General features: G+C 37.6%; 1 protein-coding gene across 1 annotated transcript; it reads left to right on the plus strand.

The window, feature by feature from the left end:
* Positions 1-2,441: 2,441 nt before the first annotated feature.
* Positions 2,442-20,630, plus strand: LOC135156046 (receptor-type tyrosine-protein phosphatase F-like). The gene is made up of 11 exons (XM_064107076.1): positions 2,442-2,729; positions 4,011-4,343; positions 5,398-5,535; positions 6,109-6,273; positions 12,461-12,759; positions 14,315-14,390; positions 15,311-15,601; positions 16,883-17,215; positions 18,270-18,407; positions 18,918-19,079; positions 20,314-20,630. Exons 1-11 carry the CDS (start codon positions 2,576-2,578, stop codon positions 20,628-20,630), a joined length of 2,406 nt encoding a protein of 801 aa, XP_063963146.1. The 5' UTR covers positions 2,442-2,575.
* Positions 20,631-22,444: the final 1,814 nt, after the last annotated feature.

Below are 22,444 nucleotides of genomic sequence, written 5' to 3' on the forward strand. Positions count from 1 at the left end.
TAGAATGACCCACCATAAACATAAAGCTATCTCGTAAATCTTCTTTAACGTCTAAACAGCCTTATGGATGATGATAACTGGTGTCAGATAAGCAGATTGTATGCTCCGTATCAGTGGCGTAACTACGGGGGGGGGGCATGGGGGGGGGCACGTGCCAATCGGCTGGCCAAAAAAAAAAAAAACGGGGAAAAGGAGAAAAAGAGGGAGAAAGGGAAAGAAACGTAGTGGGAAAGAAGAAATTATTGTTTATTATAATATATTATATTATAATTATGTTATACATGAAAATACAAAAATTCAAAAATTCGTAACTTTAAGAAACATAATTTGCTCAGGGCCTATGTCTTCATTGTTCCTGGCGCTCGCATTGTCTGTTTAACAAGATATATAATCCTGTTGTACTAAAACCTCCCGTTTTCAAGTCAATATACACCAAATATATTTCCTCGCACTTCGATTTATTATTGTTTACGTAGTGACATAAGCTTCTTTTTCATGACTGCTTATTAGATTGCCCCATTTTAAAGTCTTAATATAAAACATTTCCTGTCCGTGCTTACGTTCGCATTAGTGGATTGGTGAGATATGTCTGCTCTTCATGAATTCCTAAAATCCGTCCTTAAAAATGTCCCTTTTTCTGATCTGAAAAAAAAAAAAATCAGTTTGTGATTCGCGCTCGCGTCATTTGGTTTGTGAAATACGCATAGTCTTCGTGAATTCCTACAAACAAGCCTTAGAATGCCCCTCCTCAGGTCTGAATTTCCAAAAATTCGCGCTCGCAATATTTGATTAGTGAGATGCGACGATGCGTATGATAATCACGATTACAATGACTACAAAAAGTACTTTATGTGTTTAGATGTAATTCTAACATCATCATCATGCGCTTGGCACTCGCATTAGATGACTATGGTGAGATATGTGTACTCTTAATGGATTCCTTGAAAAAATAGTCCTTATATGTCCCTGTTTGGGGTCAATATATACAAAAATTTCAGCTCGCGCTTCGCGCTCGCACTGTTTGTTTAGCGAGAAAGGTACATATCATGATTACAAAAATGTGCTTATAATGTCTCTTTTTGGGTCTGAATATCAAAAAATGTCAGCTTTCGCTCGCATTACGTGATCAGTGAGATACATATCCATTTAATGGCACTGTCCTTAAACTATCTTTATTAGGTCAGTTTAAGTCAGTATACCAGGCAACTGAGCGCGCTTCGCGCGCTCACTAAGTGACTAAATTTTTTTCGGGTGCCCCCCAATGCCGTGACCCACGGTACGCCACTGCTCCGTATAAGATCAACAAAAGATACGAGGTCATAGAAAGAGCTTGGATTTCAAATCTACATTCTATACTTCCTGTGGCGTACAACATAGTCAGAATTCTCTTATCTCATTCTTTTTCTCTAACTTCCGGTTATTTGCCACTTGTCTTTTTTTATAGGTAGAAGCGGAGACAATACTTGGAGTTGGTAACCCGAGTCCAGACCAACCTTTGATTAGGCTTACATCAGAAGGCAGTAAGACAATCATTTGACCTTATTATTTCAATAACACCGCATTGATTATAGATGACGGGATATCACGGGAACATACAAGCTCGCAAAGTTTACCCAGGACTTCTAGCCAATTTCCTTTTTAGGGTGCATGAACACAGATAGCTTTAGAGTTAAAACTTCAATTTTATGGCATAAGTATGTATTCGTGGTGGATGAAGTATAAAGGGACGTTAATTCTAAAAAAATTTGAAAGGCAGTCTGCGAGGGTGCATTTAGCGACCAAGTGAGAAAATTTTCGAATTTGAATAGTAAAAACATTGATTTTAGAGCACTTGACATCATTAATAAAATACCGCATTAATCCATACATATAGGACCTACATCTATTTGCTTTTCTTTGTGGTTGATTTTTTTATGTGTATGTGGGGGGGGGGGGGCTTCAGTCCCCAAAGGCCCCTCTCCCCCCAAAAATCCGCGTCTGAAGACAAACATAGATATTGCCAATTGATTATTGAGTAATGTTTGAAAATTCAGAGAATAACAATGTCGTTATATGCTGCAAAAAATGATTAAAAACATGAATTCTGTACTTCTGCAAATATTGTAAACATCTGTAAATTTCAGTCAAAGAGTAAAACAAATGAATAGCGGAGACATTTATCTGCCAGCTCTTCTCATTGGTAATTCTTTGACATCAGGTGCCTGTTTCATAAACTATGGTATGGTAACTTTGCAACTACCATGGCAACACTGAGGACTCAGCAACCAATAACAACGAAGGCTTTTCATGGTAGTTACAATATAATACTTGGCATAGTTACCGTGGTGTCATTATTAAAGGGAATGGGCAAAGACAGATGGAAATAAAGTTCACTGTAATTTGTTTTTGCTATTCCTTTTCATAAAGATATACATTTTTAATCATGTTTTTTTTAACAGCTCCCTCTGCAATTGAGTCTGTGTCGTACACTTCTTCTACACACTCCTTGCGCTTTGAGTGGGATGAACCTTCGTGTGAAAACCTACATGATGATCTAAAGGAATACCAGTATGATATCTATGACACTGACAGAAATATGTATATTAGGTATCAAATATCGGTACGAGTTAACTATGTACTTATCCCTGGACTTGATGCTTGCACCAATTATCGCTTCAGAGTAAGAGTAGTTACCGCCACCAATAATAAGAGTAGATGGCTTATGAAGTTGGCACAGACAAATGTATCAGGTTCGTGAAATAAGTATTACGTATTAGCACATCCTAACACTTATAAGTCTAAATATGTTTCTTTTATTATTTGCACATTTTCCATGTATTGATGAAGTAATGTACATGAAGGGAATAGTTTCCTGAATTAATGTGTCAAGGCATGTCATATATACTGGGAAAAATAAATCCGCTCTTGCGTTTTCCTATACAAACATGTCTGTTGGCATGACATCAGACAGGCATTTCCTCTGTTCAAATGAACATAACTCGTAGTAACAAGCATATCTACATCGGTGGGGAGGGAGGGGGTGTCATTCTCCAGAAGGTCTGCTGTGCATCAGCGTGTGGATGTATCGTGGCAAAGTGGTATAATGTGCCTGATTAGACATATGAAAGGCCAGGGTTCGATCTCCAGCCATGACACTTATACCAGTGAGCACATCATTAAATCGACAGTGCTCTTTTATTCTACATTAAAAAATGAAAATGCTGCACGCATTCTTGGTAACTATGTGTGGACATGTGTACACAGAAAGTGTCAAAAGGGCTAATTCCAGGCACCATAATGTCTTTGACGTCTTTTGGAAAAAGAGTTGTTTATTTAAGCAACATTTAAAGGTTAACCCGCTCCACTCTGAGAACGAGATAACTCGTGCAAAGGGTGTGTAACTTGAATGGACATAGATGGGGAAGGCCATATGGAGAAGGATTCCTCGGATAACTGCTTACAGGTACATGTATTGTATTGTATTTATTTTCCGTCAATTAAAAATTACAACAACGATAGATATATTTACAATTACAAAAATGATCATTAAAAAGACGGAGGGATTACCCTACTCAGCGTTGATAACATATCAACGCTGTTTTACAGCGGGGTACAGGTCGGTCTGTACTTGTCGGATAATATTGATGATGATGATGATAATAATAATAATAATATAGGTATATATACACAGGGTAGCCACTTTAGTTGAGAAAACTGTTCTCCCAGCGGGCCCTGCTATTACTGTTACCCCGGCTTTAGCTGACCTGCCTAGGCGCTCAAGCATTCAAGGAATTTCTTCCCACCGGGTACCCATTTATCTCACCTGGGTTGAGTGCAGCACAAAGTGGATGAGTTTCTTGCTGAAGGAAATTACGCCATGGCTGGGATTCGAACCCACGACCCTCTGTTCCAAAGTCAGAAGACTAATCCACTGGGCCATAACGCTCCATAATTTCTTTATTAAGAGAACATATTCTGAATTTTATTCCTGAAACAAATATCTGTTTCTTATTTCTACAAAATATATCAAGAACCTGGAATTCCCAATATTGGACAAATTACCAAACATCAGGAAGTCGCAGGCGCTACAGGTTTTACAGTCACCTGGGATCCTCCTTCTTCTCCTCCATGCGAGCCCACACACTATCAAATCCAGTATTATATTTATCAAGGCGATATGTGTGAGGATATACCCAGCCAGCCTCAATTAGGCCTAACTTCAGCAGGGTCTGTCAATGGATCAACCTTCACCTTCAACATTCTGGAGTTACGTCCAAACTCTGAATATATGGTGTTTGTGAGAGCCAAAACAAGCAGCGGCTACGGTAATTCCGATTCTCGAAAAGCTGTCACAGGACATTCATGTAAGTATTGTGTGTGTGTTTGTGTGTGGGAAGGGTGTCTGTGCATGTGTGTGGTGATTTGTGTGTTGATCCAGCTGAAGGGAGAGTGACGGTTTAAAAGGTAAGAATCTGTTCCTTACATATTTATTTGGATGTACACGAAAATGTGGGTGTGCGTGAGGGAGGGTGTGGCCCAGCAGGTCTGAGAATGTAGTGTGAATATGCCTGTGGGCAGGACCAATTATTGCCTATTTTTTTAGATTTATATTCAACTAAAAAAGAAACTGGTATTGATCTCCTATTGACTGCCCCAGAGAAAGAAACTTTATCCCTACTATTTGTAAAACACTATCATGTTCTTGTTTTACAAATGTGTGCGAATTTGAAAATTTACCTTAAAAAGAAATACATGCACAAAAAAAGCAACTCAAGACTACCAAAGTGTGTCGTCATCAGCATGAACAATTCTCTACATCCAAATTTGGTGGGAATGGGTCCAAGATAAATTCACATGAATACGTAATGAGCCCAATTGAACCGTGCCAATAACACATTGATTTCCTTTGGGCTATGTATTCTAGAGGTCATATTTTGGGCCCCTTTCCACCATGTTGACCGATTCTCACCAAACTTACATGTAAGTTGTACATGTTTTTCCATCATGCTCTGCTTAGTTATAGTATAAAATGCTGAAATGGATGAAAATGTGACATCATCACTTTGGAACACCATAATTGTATAAAAGTTTAGGACAAAAGATTTGACATCAGATAGGACCAAGTCACATTTATCATCCACTGTATGCTGCGATACATAAAACCCATATGATTCTTCAAATTATGGACCTACTCGATTGAATCAACTCAAGAAGAAAGCTTACCATCATGATCATGAACTAAATTGCACCTTCTCTTACCTTCTCTTAAAAAAGGAATCTTTCAAACTCTTAATTAGTCTTTTTGAACCTTATACAAAAATGATTATTGCACACACACATAAAGTTATAAGGTAGCAGGATGCTTTGTCTCGAAGAGAAAAAGGTAAATCAGAAATGCATTGATTTCTTTATTTATAGATCCATCTGGTCCTCCAACTAATGTCCATTCAACTGGCACCAGGAAACGAAGTATTACCTTTACTTGGGATAAACCAGATTGTGGTTATCGAAATGGACCAATTACCAGCTACGATGTTATCCTATCCAATTCAACAGGTAATGAAATCTTGGGGACGCTGAAAATTGATTAGAGTCTTCAGCGGTGCAATCAAAGAAATGTTTTTATGAGTGGGATCGACAAAAAATATATCCATGCCCTACATTATCATCACATGTGGGTTTCAAAAATGCCTGACAAGTCATCTTTTGCAGTCGAATTAGTGTGCAAGGCAATGCGTTTCAAATTTATGGATGTTTCCATCATTGAATCCTAGAAAAGTGGTGTTCGTCTAATCTGTTAGTATTCATTGAATTTCAATACTTGGAATCCCGTTTGTAAGCAATTTTCGTTACTATTTCAGGCCTATATATGACAAAGGCACAGATTGTCGAAGAAAACTTTCTTTTGAAATAATTTATTTCAGGAACATGATTTTGATTTTCTTTTCCTTCCCTTTCCGAATAGATATTGTATATCTTTTGAAAACCTCCACAAATAGGGCACAATTGTTTTTCATCACCATGAATTGCTGTTGTCATACAAGTACTATTTTGAATTGTTTTTAGTTATGATTTCTATATGCTAATACCTACGATCGACTTTATCAGTGGAATCTTGTTCATTTTCAGGAGGCTTAGTACATCAAAGTAATGTGTCGGATAGTACAAGACCCCAGACAACAATAGATGGCCTCATCCCATATTCAAATTATAGTATCAGAATCAGAGCATGGAACTATGAACTACCAGGGGCCAGTTATTCTCCAGAGTTTTGGGCACGGACTGAAGAAGCAAGTAAGACTAAACAAGAGTGAAATGCAAATTCTTTCTATTGGTATTGGTTTTATCCAATAATTTGAAGCTTTGGTAGGAACACATCAACTGTAGTCATGGATTGACTGTAACCATACATTACAAATATGTAAATGCCGCTATGCTGGTTTTGTATATTAGTAAACAACTGCATATTTTAACGCGGTTTCTGGTGCCCCTAGCCTATAATCTAGGCGGAGGCTGCAGTTATTGTCTTTGCTGTTATGGTGAACGCAAGCGATACGTCTGATGTGGCAAAGACTACGAATTGTGAAGCGGCCATTTCACAATTCGTAGTCTTTGCCACATCAGACGTATAGCTTGCATTCAGCATAACAGCAAAGACAATAACTAAAGCCTCCGACTAAATTATAGGCTATGGTGCGCCTTATTAGTCAACTTATATGTGCGAATCATGCATGGCAGAGAACGGATGATGAAAAAAGGTGTTATGAAAGAAAAGATAACATTTCCTTTCATATTCATGTATGCCTTTAACTTTACTTTTTTTACTATATAATTTTGGGCGCGTCGTGGTGTAGTGGTTTTGACTCTCGCCTCTTGAACAGAGGGTCGTGGGTTCGAATCTTAACCATTGCGTGTTTCCTTCAGCAGGTAATTTATCCACAGTGTGCTAGTATAGGATTAGCTCCATGATTGCAACGAACGCCGTTGAAAAAGTGGTAGCTCAAGCCGTGGTAATATCGCAGCTCTATGGATCTTCAGACAAAAAGTGTTATATGATAATATCGGCTTATACTAATCAGTCGGGTCGCGTGCGCGTGTGGAATCACTCGTGTTTTGGATTTCGATGCAATTTTTTTCTAACGGTGTCTTCAATGGGACAAACACGCTGGGAAGACAAAGTGAAATTGAAATTCGAGTTTCGTTTTAATAAGCCGGCAAGTGCCTTAAATAAAATGTACTGGACTACTGTTTTAACATAACAAACACGCGAATTTTGACTACTGTTTTAACATAATCACATTCCACATATTTGACCTGATTTCTGTTGATTTTTTTGTACATCCCACATCGTTATCTCTTATTTACTCCAACATGCACTTCTCTCTCCGCACACTCGATTTTGATCGTGAGGTACTGAACTGAAGTTATTGGTCACAAACACACGAATTTTAAGGTTGAGGCGAGTATTCAATGACGCCGATTGCCTTGATCTAGACTAGTTTTTAATATATGATAATTTGCATTTTCGTCGCGCGAAGTTTTACCGTGCGAGCGATTTTTATTTCTCTGGAGGAAGAGTGAGGACGATAATAAGACCTGTATTAAGACTGGAAACGAAAGGGATTCATATATCATATACGACTTATGATATACTGGAATAGGTATTGGTATGATAATTCTGTCTGATTTGCATTTTGTCGCACGCGAATCATACCCCGAACGATTTTTTTTCCTCCGGAAGAAGAGAAACGACGACAGAAAGACTGGAAACAAAATTTTAAAAGGAATACGACTTACTCATAATAATACTTATTACGCGCTTTTCCCACATGGCCCAAACATGCCAAAGCGCTCACAATTTCAGTTAACTTATTTATACAAACAAAACATCAGAATGACATATTAAATTAAGGCAGTTGCCTATAACAAAACAGTTTTAAGGGACTTCTAAAATGACTTAATTGTTGGGGATTGTCTTATTGTGAGAGGAAGTTCCATTCCATTAAGGATGCAACAGTGAATGTTCTATCTCCGGTCTGTTTCTTTTAGTTAGATATGTAAATTTAAGTGGGTCTTCAGAGGATCTAGTTCTTCTACCAGGGACATAAATTTCTAAACAATCACACAAGTATTTTGGGGCTATGTTATAGAGTAATTTGTATACAAAAAGAAGTAACTTAAAAAATAATCCGTTGTCTAATAGGAAGCCAGTGTAAATTAAGTAACAGGGGTTTAGGAGGTGTGTCACGGCGGACTTCAAAAATAAGACGGCAGCCCAATACTGGAGGTGCTGGAGACGATTGATGTGAGCCACTGGTATTGAAGAAAGAAGACCATTACAGAAATCAAGACGAGAAAGAATAAGGGAGCGTATGACATGGTTAGCAGTTGACTGATCAATAAACCTACGAATTCTAGTAATGTTCCTCAAATGATATGTGACACTACAACAAACTGTGGAAATATGATCATTCATAGTCATATGTTTATCAAGATATACTCCTAGGTTCTTAATTTTTTTTCTGAAGGATTAATACGAAGATCACCAATTTCAAGTTGAATATCAGGCAATTTCCTCAAATTGTGTGGGGAGGTAGCTATGAAAAATTCAGTTTCCGTGTCTTCCAGATTTAATTTGTTTACAGCCATCCACTGTTTGATGTCAAGTATGCATCTCTGCAGTTTATCAAGGGCATTTCCAAGGTCTCCTGCAGTTTTAGGGTCAAAAGTGTATACACTGAATAACCTACAGGACCAATAACCGAGCCTTGTGGTAGTCCAAAGTTAGAAATCTTGGGTTAAGATAATTCACCCGATCTTTCAACTTGAGATATTACTTAAAACAAACTCATAGGTAGAATATTGGTCATTCATAACAAAGATAAATAGGGAAAGAAGTAAGCTACGTAAACATGGTATATATATTTATAATAAATCAAAAAATATACATGAACATGCATATAGGCCTACGCTATTTAGCAGACAACCATTGTTCTATTAACATGATTAATAATTTGTCACACTCTTCACATTGAAAGTTCTCTAAATTAGAGATCTTCCATAGTCCAGTACATGTTTCATGCCAGTAGCGAGCACATCCAGTGCACGGCCACCAACCGTCATAATCAGTTTCATCATCGAAGTAGAAGGAATTACATCCACTACAGTACTTTTGAGTTTCTTTTCTCTCGTCATCCATTGATTTTTTAGGCTCTACAGACTTTTGAGATTGTATCTTTATGTTTTGTTTGCCTTGATTTTTTGTGATGTTTAACTAATCTAACAACTAGCTTTTCTTGTTTTTCCTTTTCACGGTCCTCTTCCTTTTTTCTCTTGCCTGTTTTCGTACTTCCTTCAGTCCATCTTGCTCTTCTTTCTGTTTTTTGCTTCTTCTCCATCGATCTCTTCGATAATTTCGTCAGCTGTCATTACCCTTGACTCGGTTACACACCTTGATTTTTTGGTGCACTTCAGTGTTTTCTGGATGAGGGGTCTTTTGGGGGTTTCAGGAAATGACGGAGAGGGCTTTGAATGAAGCGTTGAAACAGGAACACTCGAACTACAATCAGCAGACGTACTTAAAGGACAAGTCCACCCCAACAAAAAGTTGATTTGAATAATAAGAGAAAAATCCAACAAGCATAACACTGAAAATTTCATCAAAATCGGATGTAAAATAACAAAGTTATGACATTTTAAAGTTTCGCTTAATTTCATAAAACAGTTATATGCACATCCTGGCTGGTATGCAAATGAGGAAACTATGACATCATCCACTCACTATTTCTTTTGTATTTTATTATATGAAATATGATATATTCGAATTTTCTCCTCATTGTCAAGTGATACAACGATTAATTCCTCCCTGAACATGTGGAATTAGCATTGTTTAATACTATATGGTTCAGTCAAGTTGGTCCATATTGTCAAATCTATAAAAAATGAAATATTGTATAATTCAAACAATAAAAAACAAAAGAAGTAGTGAGTGATGGACATCATCGACTGACTCACTTAGTTGTGCATATCACCGTTTTGTGAAAAATAAGCGAAACTTTAAAATGTCATAACTTTCTTATTTTACATCCGATTTTGATGAAATTTTCAGCACTATGCTAGTTTGATTTTTCTCTTTTTATTCAAGTCAGCAATTTCCTGGGGTGGACTTGACCTTTAATTGGACGGTCCGTAGCTGTATCAGTTGTTGCAGAAGGTTCGGAGATCTGATCATCTGACTGGGCCAACTGCACTTTGCCTGATGCTGGTTGAGGCTCTCCATCCTCTTGGCCTATCTCTCGTGACTCATCTGGATCCGGAATTTCTCTTTCCAGATGGGTCTCAAACTCTCGATAGAAGACTGCTGCAAGTGCTCAGCACTTATGGCACTGGGGTTGTAGGGGATACACTCCTGTGGCTTTAAATCCACTGATGACATTTGCCATCGCCAGTTCTCTATTGTACTCCTCCCTGAATATTTCACAGAATTCATACCGCGTGATGATTTTATTTGGATTGTCCCGCATGAATACTTGACATCGGTGTTTATAGCTAGCCTTCATTGATCTGAAAACTGCCTTGTCCAATGGCTGTGTTTGGTCGGAGGCATGAGGTGGCAAACAGAAAACATGAATTGAGTTTGCTTTGGCGAGCTTGAGGGTGTCAGTGTTAGGTGTGAGCTGTTACCATCGAGAACGAGTATCACTGGTCTTGATGAGGGTATCTTGGCCAGGAACTGCTTCTCAAACTAGGTTTCAAACAGCTCCGCATCAATGAAAGAGCTCTTACTCAAAGCAAATAATATTTCAGCTGGTGCATTATTTGCAAGACCAGAATTCAATCGATGACCTTTGAAAATCACGAAAGGAGGAAGAGGTTGACCGATTGCATTTGCACATATCAAAACTGAGACGTTTTCTCCCCTCCACTCGTTTGAGCGTTTATCGTTTTCTTCCCCTTCTGTGCCAAATTTTCGATGGCACATACCAGACTAAATCCTGTTTCATCAACATTATAGATTTGAGCTGGGTTTGTTTCCTAGCCCAGTTGACTTCAACAGATCTCCAAGTTTTTTTTTAATGTTTGTCAATGACCGTTTGATTCAGCATTGATGCACAAGCGGCAGAGAGTGCTTCTGGCTGTCGAAGTAACAAGTCAGGGTTGCGTTTCTTGAATCCAACATACCAGTCGTATCCCGCTCTCTTATCAGTATTGAAAGGATGAGTAATCCCTTCATCTAATGCCATCTCAAGCGCCAATCTGCAGACATCATCAGTCAGGCCAAGACCAATACTCTCCATATAAAAAATGTGATCATATATGGAGCTCGATCCTTTTCTTGTGCACTTGTAAGAACTTGAGGCCTTGAAGCTGACATGTCAGTTTTTCCACTTCGCAGTCGTCGCTGCACACCATGAGTAGCTACCGCTTTCCGGATGCCAACATTTTGCTCCGTAACAGCTTTAACTGCAGCTTCCATGGACTCTGCACTCCACTTCCCCTGACTAGGAGTCCAGTCTTTCTTTCTTATTGGCAAGGTGAAGCTATATCGGCCTGCACAGCTACATTAAAATAGAAAATAATAAATTATGTAATCAGTAAGCTGGATGTATAAAAATTACACCAACATTGTTTAGAACTCAGAAAAATATGTCAAAATATTCCTCAAAGACTGCCTTCATATGAAATGTAAGCATTACTTCAAACTAAAACATCAATTGAAATGTTGAAAAAAAAAATGACAAAGCATATATTCCCACCTGGATTTGGTGCGTACCATTTACCCCGGCCATGTGGGGTAAATGGGACACTTTAATTAAGACAATAGTTTTAAATCCTTTGTTTAGATGATATTTAATTTTGCATTATTTTCTAGCTTTAAATATATAATTATGACAATTTTCATGCCAGTTTAGCCACTGAAACAAAAGGGCATCTGGAAAACACAAGGTTTACTTACAATGGGCATTTTCAAATTTGTCGCCGGGAAGCTGTCTTATAATTCGTCAAGCATCCTTGCATAGAGCAATTATTTAGTGCAATTTTATAACTGATTTAGGTTGAAGACGGACAGTCAACTTGACCGAAACGTCGAGTAACCTCTTTTTACTTCAACCTGCTACTCCTTAAATCATCGCTACTCAAGCCATATTCAGCTCATCTCGTCTGGTTTACAGTCCTTTTCAGGACTTCATGCACTTTCAAGAAATTCTCATGAAATTTTTAGCGTTTTGCTAGTTTGGTTTTTCTCTATTTATTCAAGATATCATTTTTCTGGGTTGGACTTGACCTTTAAGTAATAGTTAATTCTTCATGCAAAGTGAATATCGTATCGTGCTCTAGAAGTTTAGTTAAGATATAATTGTTGGCATATTCTAAACAAAATAAAACCTACTATCTATTTTTGCATGATATTTAAAACCACCTTTCACCTAGTAGTGTGTGATTATTTTTGTGACTTTTATACATGACTTATTAATGGCAGAGCCTGGACCACCCATACGAGTAAATCTTCCAGCTTCAGACCAGGAGAGCATCACAGTGGAATGGATGTCACCAAACCCTCCTCTGGGAAGGATAATAGGTTATTACGTTCTCTATTGGGAGACGGATGATAGTAGTGTCACACCTATAGTCAGGAATGTTAGCTTTACGTGTGGAGATGGTCAATGCTCTGACATCAATGAAAGGTTTTCGGTGATAATCCCTGATCTTCGGCCGGACACAAATTATTCCGTCCAGGCAAGTCTGATTCTTGATTTTACTTTTATCTCACAATTCGTTGTGATTTCCTAATCACATGAAGATATTTCAGATTGTTACTTAAAAGAGCTACTTTATAGAAAATCGCAAATTGCTTGAAACGTAGCATTTCTGACAGTTTTGCTACATCCCCATTAGAATGACCCACCATAAACATAAAGCTATCTCGTAAATCTTCTTTAACGTCTAAACAGCCTTATGGATGATGATAACTGGTGTCAGATAAGCAGATTGTATGCTCCGTATCAGTGGCGTAACTACGGGGGGGGGGCATGGGGGGGGCACGTGCCAATCGGCTGGCCAAAAAAAAAAAAACGGGGAAAAGGAGAAAAAGAGGGAGAAAGGGAAAGAAACGTAGTGGGAAAGAAGAAATTATTGTTTATTATAATATATTATATTATAATTATGTTATACATGAAAATACAAAAATTCGTAACTTTAAGAAACATAATTTGCTCAGGGCCTATGTCTTCATTGTTCCTGGCGCTCGCATTGTCTGTTTAACAAGATATATAATCCTGTTGTACTAAAACCTCCCGTTTTCAAGTCAATATACACCAAATATATTTCCTCGCACTTCGATTTATTATTGTTTACGTAGTGACATAAGCTTCTTTTTCATGACTGCTTATTAGATTGCCCCATTTTAAAGTCTTAATATAAAACATTTCCTGTCCGTGCTTACGTTCGCATTAGTGGATTGGTGAGATATGTCTGCTCTTCATGAATTCCTAAAATCCGTCCTTAAAAATGTCCCTTTTTCTGATCTGAAAAAAAAAAAAAAATCAGTTTGTGATTCGCGCTCGCGTCATTTGGTTTGTGAAATACGCATAGTCTTCGTGAATTCCTACGAACAAGCCTTAGAATGCCCCTCCTCAGGTCTGAATTTCCAAAAATTCGCGCTCGCAATATTTGATTAGTGAGATGCGACGATGCGTATGATAATCACGATTACAATGACTACAAAAAGTACTTTATGTGTTTAGATGTAATTCTAACATCATCATCATGCGCTTGGCACTCGCATTAGATGACTATGGTGAGATATGTGTACTCTTAATGGATTCCTTGAAAAAATAGTCCTTATATGTCCCTGTTTGGGGTCAATATATACAAAAATTTCAGCTCGCGCTTCGCGCTCGCACTGTTTGTTTAGCGAGAAAGGTACATATCATGATTACAAAAATTTGCTTATAATGTCTCTTTTTGGGTCTGAATATAAAAAAATGTCAGCTTTCGCTCGCATTACGTGATCAGTGAGATACATATCCATTTAATGGCACTGTCCTTAAACTATCTTTATTAGGTCAGTTTAAGTCAGTATACCAGGCAACTGAGCGCGCTTCGCGCGCTCACTAAGTGACTAAATTTTGTTCGGGTGCCCCCCCCCCCAATGCCGTGACCCACGGTACGCCACTGCTCCGTATAAGATCAACAAAAGATACGGGGTCATAGAAAGAGCTTGGATTTCAAATCTACATTCTATACTTCCTGTGGCGTACAACATAGTCAGAATTCTCTTATCTCATTCTTTTTCTCTAACTTCCGGTTATTTGCCACTTGTCTTTTTTTATAGGTAGAAGCGGAGACAATACTTGGAGTTGGTAACCCGAGTCCAGACCAACCTTTGATTAGGCTTACATCAGAAGGCAGTAAGACAATCATTTGACCTTATTATTTCAATAACACCGCATTGATTATAGATGACGGGATATCACGGGAACATACAAGCTCGCAAAGTTTACCCAGGACTTCTAGCCAATTTCCTTTTTAGGGTGCATGAACACAGATAGCTTTAGAGTTAAAACTTCAATTTTATGGCATAAGTATGTATTCGTGGTGGATGAAGTATAAAGGGACGTTAATTCTAAAAAAATTTGAAAGGCAGTCTGCGAGGGTGCATTTAGCGACCAAGTGAGAAAATTTTCGAATTTGAATAGTAAAAACATTGATTTTAGAGCACTTGACATCATTAATAAAATACCGCATTAATCCATACATATAGGACCTACATCTATTTGCTTTTCTTTGTGGTTGATTTTTTTATGTGTATGTGGGGGGGGGGGGGGGCTTCAGTCCCCAAAGGCCCCTCTCCCCCCAAAAATCCGCGTCTGAAGACAAACATAGATATTGCCAATTGATTATTGAGTAATGTTTGAAAATTCAGAGAATAACAATGTCGTTATATGCTGCAAAAAATGATTAAAAACATGAATTCTGTACTTCTGCAAATATTGTAAACATCTGTAAATTTCAGTCAAAGAGTAAAATAAATGAATAGCGGAGACATTTATCTGCCAGCTCTTCTCATTGGTAATTCTTTGACATCAGGTGCCTGTTTCATAAACTATGGTATGGTAACTTTGCAACTACCATGGCAACACTGAGGACTCAGCAACCAATAACAACGAAGGCTTTTCATGGTAGTTACAATATAATACTTGGCATAGTTACCGTGGTGTCATTATTAAAGGGAATGGGCAAAGACAGATGGAAATAAAGTTCACTGTAATTTGTTTTTGCTATTCCTTTTCATAAAGATATACATTTTTAATCATGTTTTTTTTAACAGCTCCCTCTGCAATTGAGTCTGTGTCGTACACTTCTTCTACACACTCCTTGCGCTTTGAGTGGGATGAACCTTCGTGTGAAAACCTACATGATGATCTAAAGGAATACCAGTATGATCTCTATGACACTGACAGAAATATGTATATTAGGTATCAAATATCGGTACGAGTTAACTATGTACTTATCCCTGGACTTGATGCTTGCACCAATTATCGCTTCAGAGTAAGAGTAGTTACCGCCACCAATAATAAGAGTAGATGGCTTATGAAGTTGGCACAGACAAATGTATCAGGTTCGTGAAATAAGTATTACGTATTAGCACATCCTAACACTTATAAGTCTAAATATGTTTCTTTTATTATTTGCACATTTTCCATGTATTGATGAAGTAATGTACATGAAGGGAATAGTTTCCTGAATTAATGTGTCAAGGCATGTCATATATACTGGGAAAAATAAATCCGCTCTTGCGTTTTCCTATACAAACATGTCTGTTGGCATGACATCAGACAGGCATTTCCTCTGTTCAAATGAACATAACTCGTAGTAACAAGCATATCTACATCGGTGGGGAGGGAGGGGGTGTCATTCTCCAGAAGGTCTGCTGTGCATCAGCGTGTGGATGTATCGTGGCAAAGTGGTATAATGTGCCTGATTAGACATATGAAAGGCCAGGGTTCGATCTCCAGCCATGACACTTATACCAGTGAGCACATCATTAAATCGACAGTGCTCTTTTATTCTACATTAAAAAATGAAAATGCTGCACGCATTCTTGGTAACTATGTGTGGACATGTGTACACAAAAAGTGTCAAAAGGGCCAATTCCAGGCACCATAATGTCTTTGACGTCTTTTGGAAAAAGAGTTGTTTATTTAAGCAACATTTAAAGGTTAACCCGCTCCACTCTGAGAACGAGATAACTCGTGCAAAGGGTGTGTAACTTGAATGGACATAGATGGGGAAGGCCATATGGAGAAGGATTCCTCGGATAACTGCTTACAGGTACATGTATTGTATTGTATTTATTTTCCGTCAATTAAAAATTACAACAACGATAGATATATTTACAATTACAAAAATGATCATTAAAAAGACGGAGGGATTACCCTACTCAGCGTTGATAACATATCAACGCTGTTTTACAGCGGGGTACAGGTCGGTCTGTACTTGTCGGATAATATTGATGATGATGATGATAATAATAATAATAATATAGGTATATATACCCAGGGTAGCCACTTTAGTTGAGAAAACTGTTCTCCCAGCGGGCCCTGCTATTACTGTTACCCCGGCTTTAGCTGACCTGCCTAGGCGCTCAAGCATTCAAGGAATTTCTTCCCACCGGGTACCCATTTATCTCACCTGGGTTGAGTGCAGCACAAAGTGGATGAGTTTCTTGCTGAAGGAAATTACGCCATGGCTGGGATTCGAACCCACGACCTTCTGTTCCAAAGTCAGAAGACTAATCCACTGGGCCATAACGCTCCATAATTTCTTTATTAAGAGAACATATTCTGAATTTTATTCCTGAAACAAATATCTGTTTCTTATTTCTACCAAATATATCAAGAACCTGGAATTCCCAATATTGGACAAATTACCAAACATCAGGAAGTCGCAGGCGCTACAGGTTTTACAGTCACCTGGGATCCTCCTTCTTCTCCTCCATGCGAGCCCACACACTATCAAATCCAGTATTATATTTATCAAGGCGATATGTGTGAGGATATACCCAGCCAGCCTCAATTAGGCCTAACTTCAGCAGGGTCTGTCAATGGACCAACCTTCACCTTCAACATTCTGGAGTTACGTCCAAACTCTGAATATATGGTGTTTGTGAGAGCCAAAACAAGCAGCGGCTACGGTAATTCCGATTCTCGAAAAGCTGTCACAGGACATTCATGTAAGTATTGTGTGTGTGTTTGTGTGTGGGAAGGGTGTCTGTGCATGTGTGTGGTGATTTGTGTGTTGATCCAGCTGAAGGGAGAGTGACGGTTTAAAAGGTAAGAATCTGTTCCTTACATATTTATTTGGATGTACACGAAAATGTGGGTGTGCGTGAGGGAGGGTGTGGCCCAGCAGGGCTGAGAATGTAGTGTGAATATGCCTGTGGGCAGGACCAATTATTGCCTATTTTTTTAGATTTATATTCAACTAAAAAAGAAACTGGTATTGATCTCCTATTGACTGCCCCAGAGAAAGAAACTTTATCCCTACTATTTGTAAAACACTATCATGTTCTTGTTTTACAAATGTGTGCGAATTTGAAAATTTACCTTAAAAAGAAATACATGCACAAAAAAAGCAACTCAAGACTACCAAAGTGTGTCGTCATCAGCATGAACAATTCTCTACATCCAAATTTGGTGGGAATGGGTCCAAGATATATTCACATGAATACGTAATGAGCCCAATTGAACCGTGCCAATAACACATTGATTTCCTTTGGGCTATGTATTCTAGAGGTCATATTTTGGGCCCCTTTCCACCATGTTGACCGATTCTCACCAAACTTACATGTAAGTTGTACATGTTTTTCCATCATGCTCTGCTTAGGTATAGTATAAAATGCTGAAATGGATGAAAATGTGACATCATCACTTTGGAACACCATAATTGTATAAAAGTTTAGGACAAAAGATTTGACATCAGATAGGACCAAGTCACATTTATCATCCACTGTATGCTGCGATACATAAAACCCATATGATTCTTCAAATTATGGACCTACTCGATTGAATCAACTCAAGAAGAAAGCTTACCATCATGATCATGAACTAAATTGCACCTTCTCTTACCTTCTCTTAAAAAAGGAATCTTTCAAACTCTTAATTAGTCTTTTTGAACCTTATACAAAAATGATTATTGCACACACACATAAAGTTATAAGGTAGCAGGATGCTTTGTCTCGAAGAGAAAAAGGTAAATCAGAAATGCATTGATTTCTTTATTTATAGATCCATCTGGTCCTCCAACTAATGTCCATTCAACTGGCACCAGGAAACGAAGTATTACCTTTACTTGGGATAAACCAGATTGTGGTTATCGAAATGGACCAATTACCAGCTACGATGTTATCCTATCCAATTCAACAGGTAATGAAATCTTGGGGACGCTGAAAATTGATTAGAGTCTTCAGCGGTGCAATCAAAGAAATTTCTTTACTAAGAATTGGATTGACAAAAATGTATCCATGCCCTATATTGTCATCACATTTGGGTTTTAAAAATGCCCGACAAGTCATCTTTTGCGGTCGAATAAGATAGCAGGGACTCCTTAGGAATATATTGACAGACATTTTTTATTTGGCCAGATTAGCAATTCTTTCAAATTTATAGATGTTTCCATCTTCGAAACCTAGTAAATTGGTAGTCCTCTAATCTACATTGGTATTGATTGAACTACAATGCTTGGAAAACAGTTTGTAAGCATTACTTGTATGCCTATATCTATTTAAAAGCTCCACAAATTTGGACAAACTTTATTTGGTATGTAGGGGATGGCTGTTTGTCATCACAATGAATTGTCGTAACAATTTTTCGAAATGATTTCTATATGCTCATACCTACAATCAACTTTTTCCTTGGAATCTTGTTCATTTCCAGGAGGCGTAGTACATCAAAGTAATGTGTCGGAGAGTACAACACCCGAGACAGAAATAGATGGCCTCATCCCATATTCAAATTATAGTATCATGGTCAGAGCATGGAACTATGAACTACCAGGGGTTTATTCACCAGAGTTTTGGGCACAGACAGATGAAGCAAGTAAGACTAAAACCGTAGTGAAATACAATTCTTTCTTTTGACTTTGGTGTAATCTATCTATTCAAAGCTTTGCTACAAACATATCAACTGTAGACATGCCTCATTGCCTAAACCCAACAACATTCCAAATTTTGAGCAAAATTCATTTATGAAATATTTATTACATTTTTGTATAAATTCATGTGCTTCAAAGTCCCCTATAAATGGATTAAATGACAAAGATGAATGTTTCTTTAATGGCATTGATTTGATTAATGTCCTCAGTAATTTTATTGTATACTTTTGAAGAATATGAAGGCAAAATGTTTTTCGTACAAAACTCCCGCTTCCACACAAAGATACCAGATGACCTCCTCCCATATTCACGAAAGTGTATTTAAAGGATGTTTTGATTCGTTTATGATAAAAGTTATAATGATATTTGAAATTCATTGGAAACACGTATTTATACATGTAAATAGACTTATTATAACTAAACTCCCATGATGCAGTGGATATAACCTTTGCTATAAGCTAGATATAGAGATTTGTCGCGGATAAATTCTGGTAAGAATGTATAGGTTGAGCTTGGGAGCTGAGCGACCGCGCGAATTTTTTTATTTTTAAAATGCAAAGTTAGGCCAATGTAAGCACTTTGACTGCATTTAAATATGAATCCACACATCAACAGTAGTATTGATCATTTGATGATTAAAAAAGATATTGTTTCTATTTTGAAAAGTGGGGGATGTATCCCCAACCCCCGGGATTTATGCCCATGCCTAGACCCATATATTGCAATGATGTAAATGGCACTATGCCGGTTTTAAAAAGCAGTTGTGTATATATTGGTAAAGAAGAACTGCATATTTTAACGAGGTTTCTGGTTCCTCAAACTAGTCGGCAGATATGCGCATAACATGCATGGAAGCTAGGGCGAATGATGCAAAAAAAAACTAAATAAATGTTTTTAAAGAAACAAAAAGAGATATCACATTCATGTTCATTTTTGAAATTAACTTTTCATATTATAAAAATAAATGCATTGTATTTTTTTTTTCATTCACATTAGTAAATATTTTCCAGAAAAGTGTTTGTTCAATATTGTGTGATGACCTTTTCCTTTCAAACTGTAGGTATATCGTTAATAAAGCAAAACTTTCTATCTACTTTTGTATCATTTTTCAAACCAATTTACAGTTAGTATTTTTTAGATCATTTTTTTGACTTGTATATTATGACTTATTAATGACAGAGCCTGGACCACCTATAAGAGTAAATCTTCCAGCTTCTGACCAGGAGAGCATCACAGTGGAATGGATGTCACCAAACCCTCCTCTGGGAAGGATAATAGGTTATTACGTTCTCTATTGGGAGACGGATGATAGTAGTGTCACACCTATAGTCAGGAATGTTAGCTTTACGTGTGGAGATGGTCAATGCTCTGACATCAATGAAAGGTTTTCGGTGATAATCCCTGATCTTCTGCCGGACAGGAATTATTATATTCAGGCAAGTTTGATTGCTAATTGTAGTTTTTATCTTATAATTCATGATTTGGCACTCACATGATCATGCTACGGGTACGATTTCAGATTGCTACTGAGAAGGGTTTTGATATAAAAAAAAATCATGAATTGCTTTAATGTTAGAATAACACATCACCATTAACATAGAGTTATGCCTTGAACCTGCTCCAGGTGTTAATACAGTCCAATAGACCCAGGGGGCACTTACATTGAAGAGTAGATACCATGCGCGACCAAAAAAAAAACACGTCAAAATTATGTCTTTTTGAAGATAGGGCATGTTACGTACGTAACGTAATAAGGGTGTCAAAAAATAATGAAAAAAGGTATCTATTTTGCTAGGAAAGCTACGTGTTTAGGGTCAAATTTGCGAGGGTATAAAAAAGACACATGTTTTATAAATGATGTACTTTTTGCCCCGTCAACACTACGTGTTTAGAGTCCGATTTGCGAGAGGTGTGGTAGGTTGGGCCGTATACCCAATGATGTAGGTAAAGGTAAAACCGACGACCGAAGTCCGTGACATAACTAAAATATCACTGTACTTGTTTAGCAGTTCGAATCAGGGAATACTTTCCAAGGGTATTGTTTTGTTTCCAATACTTGTTAAGGGTAGGGTTTCACACGCCAATACTTGTTAAGGGGTGCATTTTTAGAATATGGAAAATACTTGTTTAGGGTGCTTTTCGAGACATCATGGTCGCGCATGGCACCCGTCAATAGAAGTGCCCCCCCCCCCCTCCTCCCGGGCCAATGGATGATGATTTCGATTACCGATTTCGGATAATTAGATAAGCAGATCGTACGCTTTGTGTGAGATCTACATAAGATACGAAGTAATGGAAGGAAAATACTTGGTTTAACTCTATCCAGCGCGGTTTTAGGGAGGCTTTGGGGACTGAAGCCCCCCCCCCCCCCCCCCACCCGAAAACAGGCATTTCATTCATGCTGTCAAGTACTCTAAAAATCAAAGTTTTTTACAACTCAAATTCGAAGATTTTCTCGTTCGAACGTAGTCCTGGACTCCAGATGCTGGCCCTTCGAGATTTTTCCCCTCCACTTTCTGCACGTTTTCCTCCACACTGCACTGACCAAGTGATCGCGCGACCCTCGAATTTACCCCATTCGGGGGTCGCGCGATCACTGGATAAGTGCAGTATGGAGGAAAACGAGCAGTGAATGGTGTGCAGAGAGTGGAGGGGAAAATATCGAAGGGCCAGCGTCTGGACTAGTTCGGACGCTAAACGTTCCCTCGCAAAATATCATCTAAACATGCTATATGCTGAATACGTTCAATGCGAGTTAGCGCGAGTATTAGATGTCAATGATATCCTGCAATATAGTAAACTGCCTTGGAACTTTTTTTTTCCAAATTAATGTCCGTATATATTAACCAACCACCATAAACACAAATATAAAATTGAAGTTCGAACTCTAAACCTGTCTGTGTTTTGTCGAAAGCGCTTTGAATTTTTGACATTCTTCAGGATATTTTTTATGAGGCGCCGATTGTACCAATATTATATAGAACAATTATTTGTTATATAATCATTATTTATTAAATAATAACTATTATTTATATATAATTTACCATTTTATTTGTAAATAATTACTATTATATAAAATAACATTTCTAATTATTTATATATAATTCCAAGTAATATTTCATTATTTGTAAATAATAATAATTCGACATTCCATTATTTATAAATAATGATTTGTTTTTCATTATTTATAAATAATGATAATTTGATTTTCATTATTGATAAATAATGATTATTTGTTTTTCATTATTTATAAATAATGATTATTTGTTTTTCATTATTTATAAATAATGATTATTTGTCTTTTATTATT

The sequence above is a fragment of the Lytechinus pictus genome, chromosome 11, assembly GCF_037042905.1.
Source record: "Lytechinus pictus isolate F3 Inbred chromosome 11, Lp3.0, whole genome shotgun sequence".
Classification (NCBI taxonomy): Eukaryota; Metazoa; Echinodermata; class Echinoidea; order Temnopleuroida; family Toxopneustidae; genus Lytechinus; species Lytechinus pictus.

Excerpts from the sequence above, each read along its gene's own strand:
- LOC135156046 (XM_064107076.1), top strand. The coding sequence starts at position 2,576 with ATGTATATTAGGTATCAAATATCGGTACGAGTTAACTATGTACTTATC. Across the intron at positions 5,536-6,108 it reads TATCCTATCCAATTCAACAG|GAGGCTTAGTACATCAAAGT; the intron begins GTAATGAAATCT and ends GTTCATTTTCAG. Across the intron at positions 12,760-14,314 it reads CTTTTATCTCACAATTCGTT|GTAGAAGCGGAGACAATACT; the intron begins GTGATTTCCTAA and ends CTTTTTTTATAG.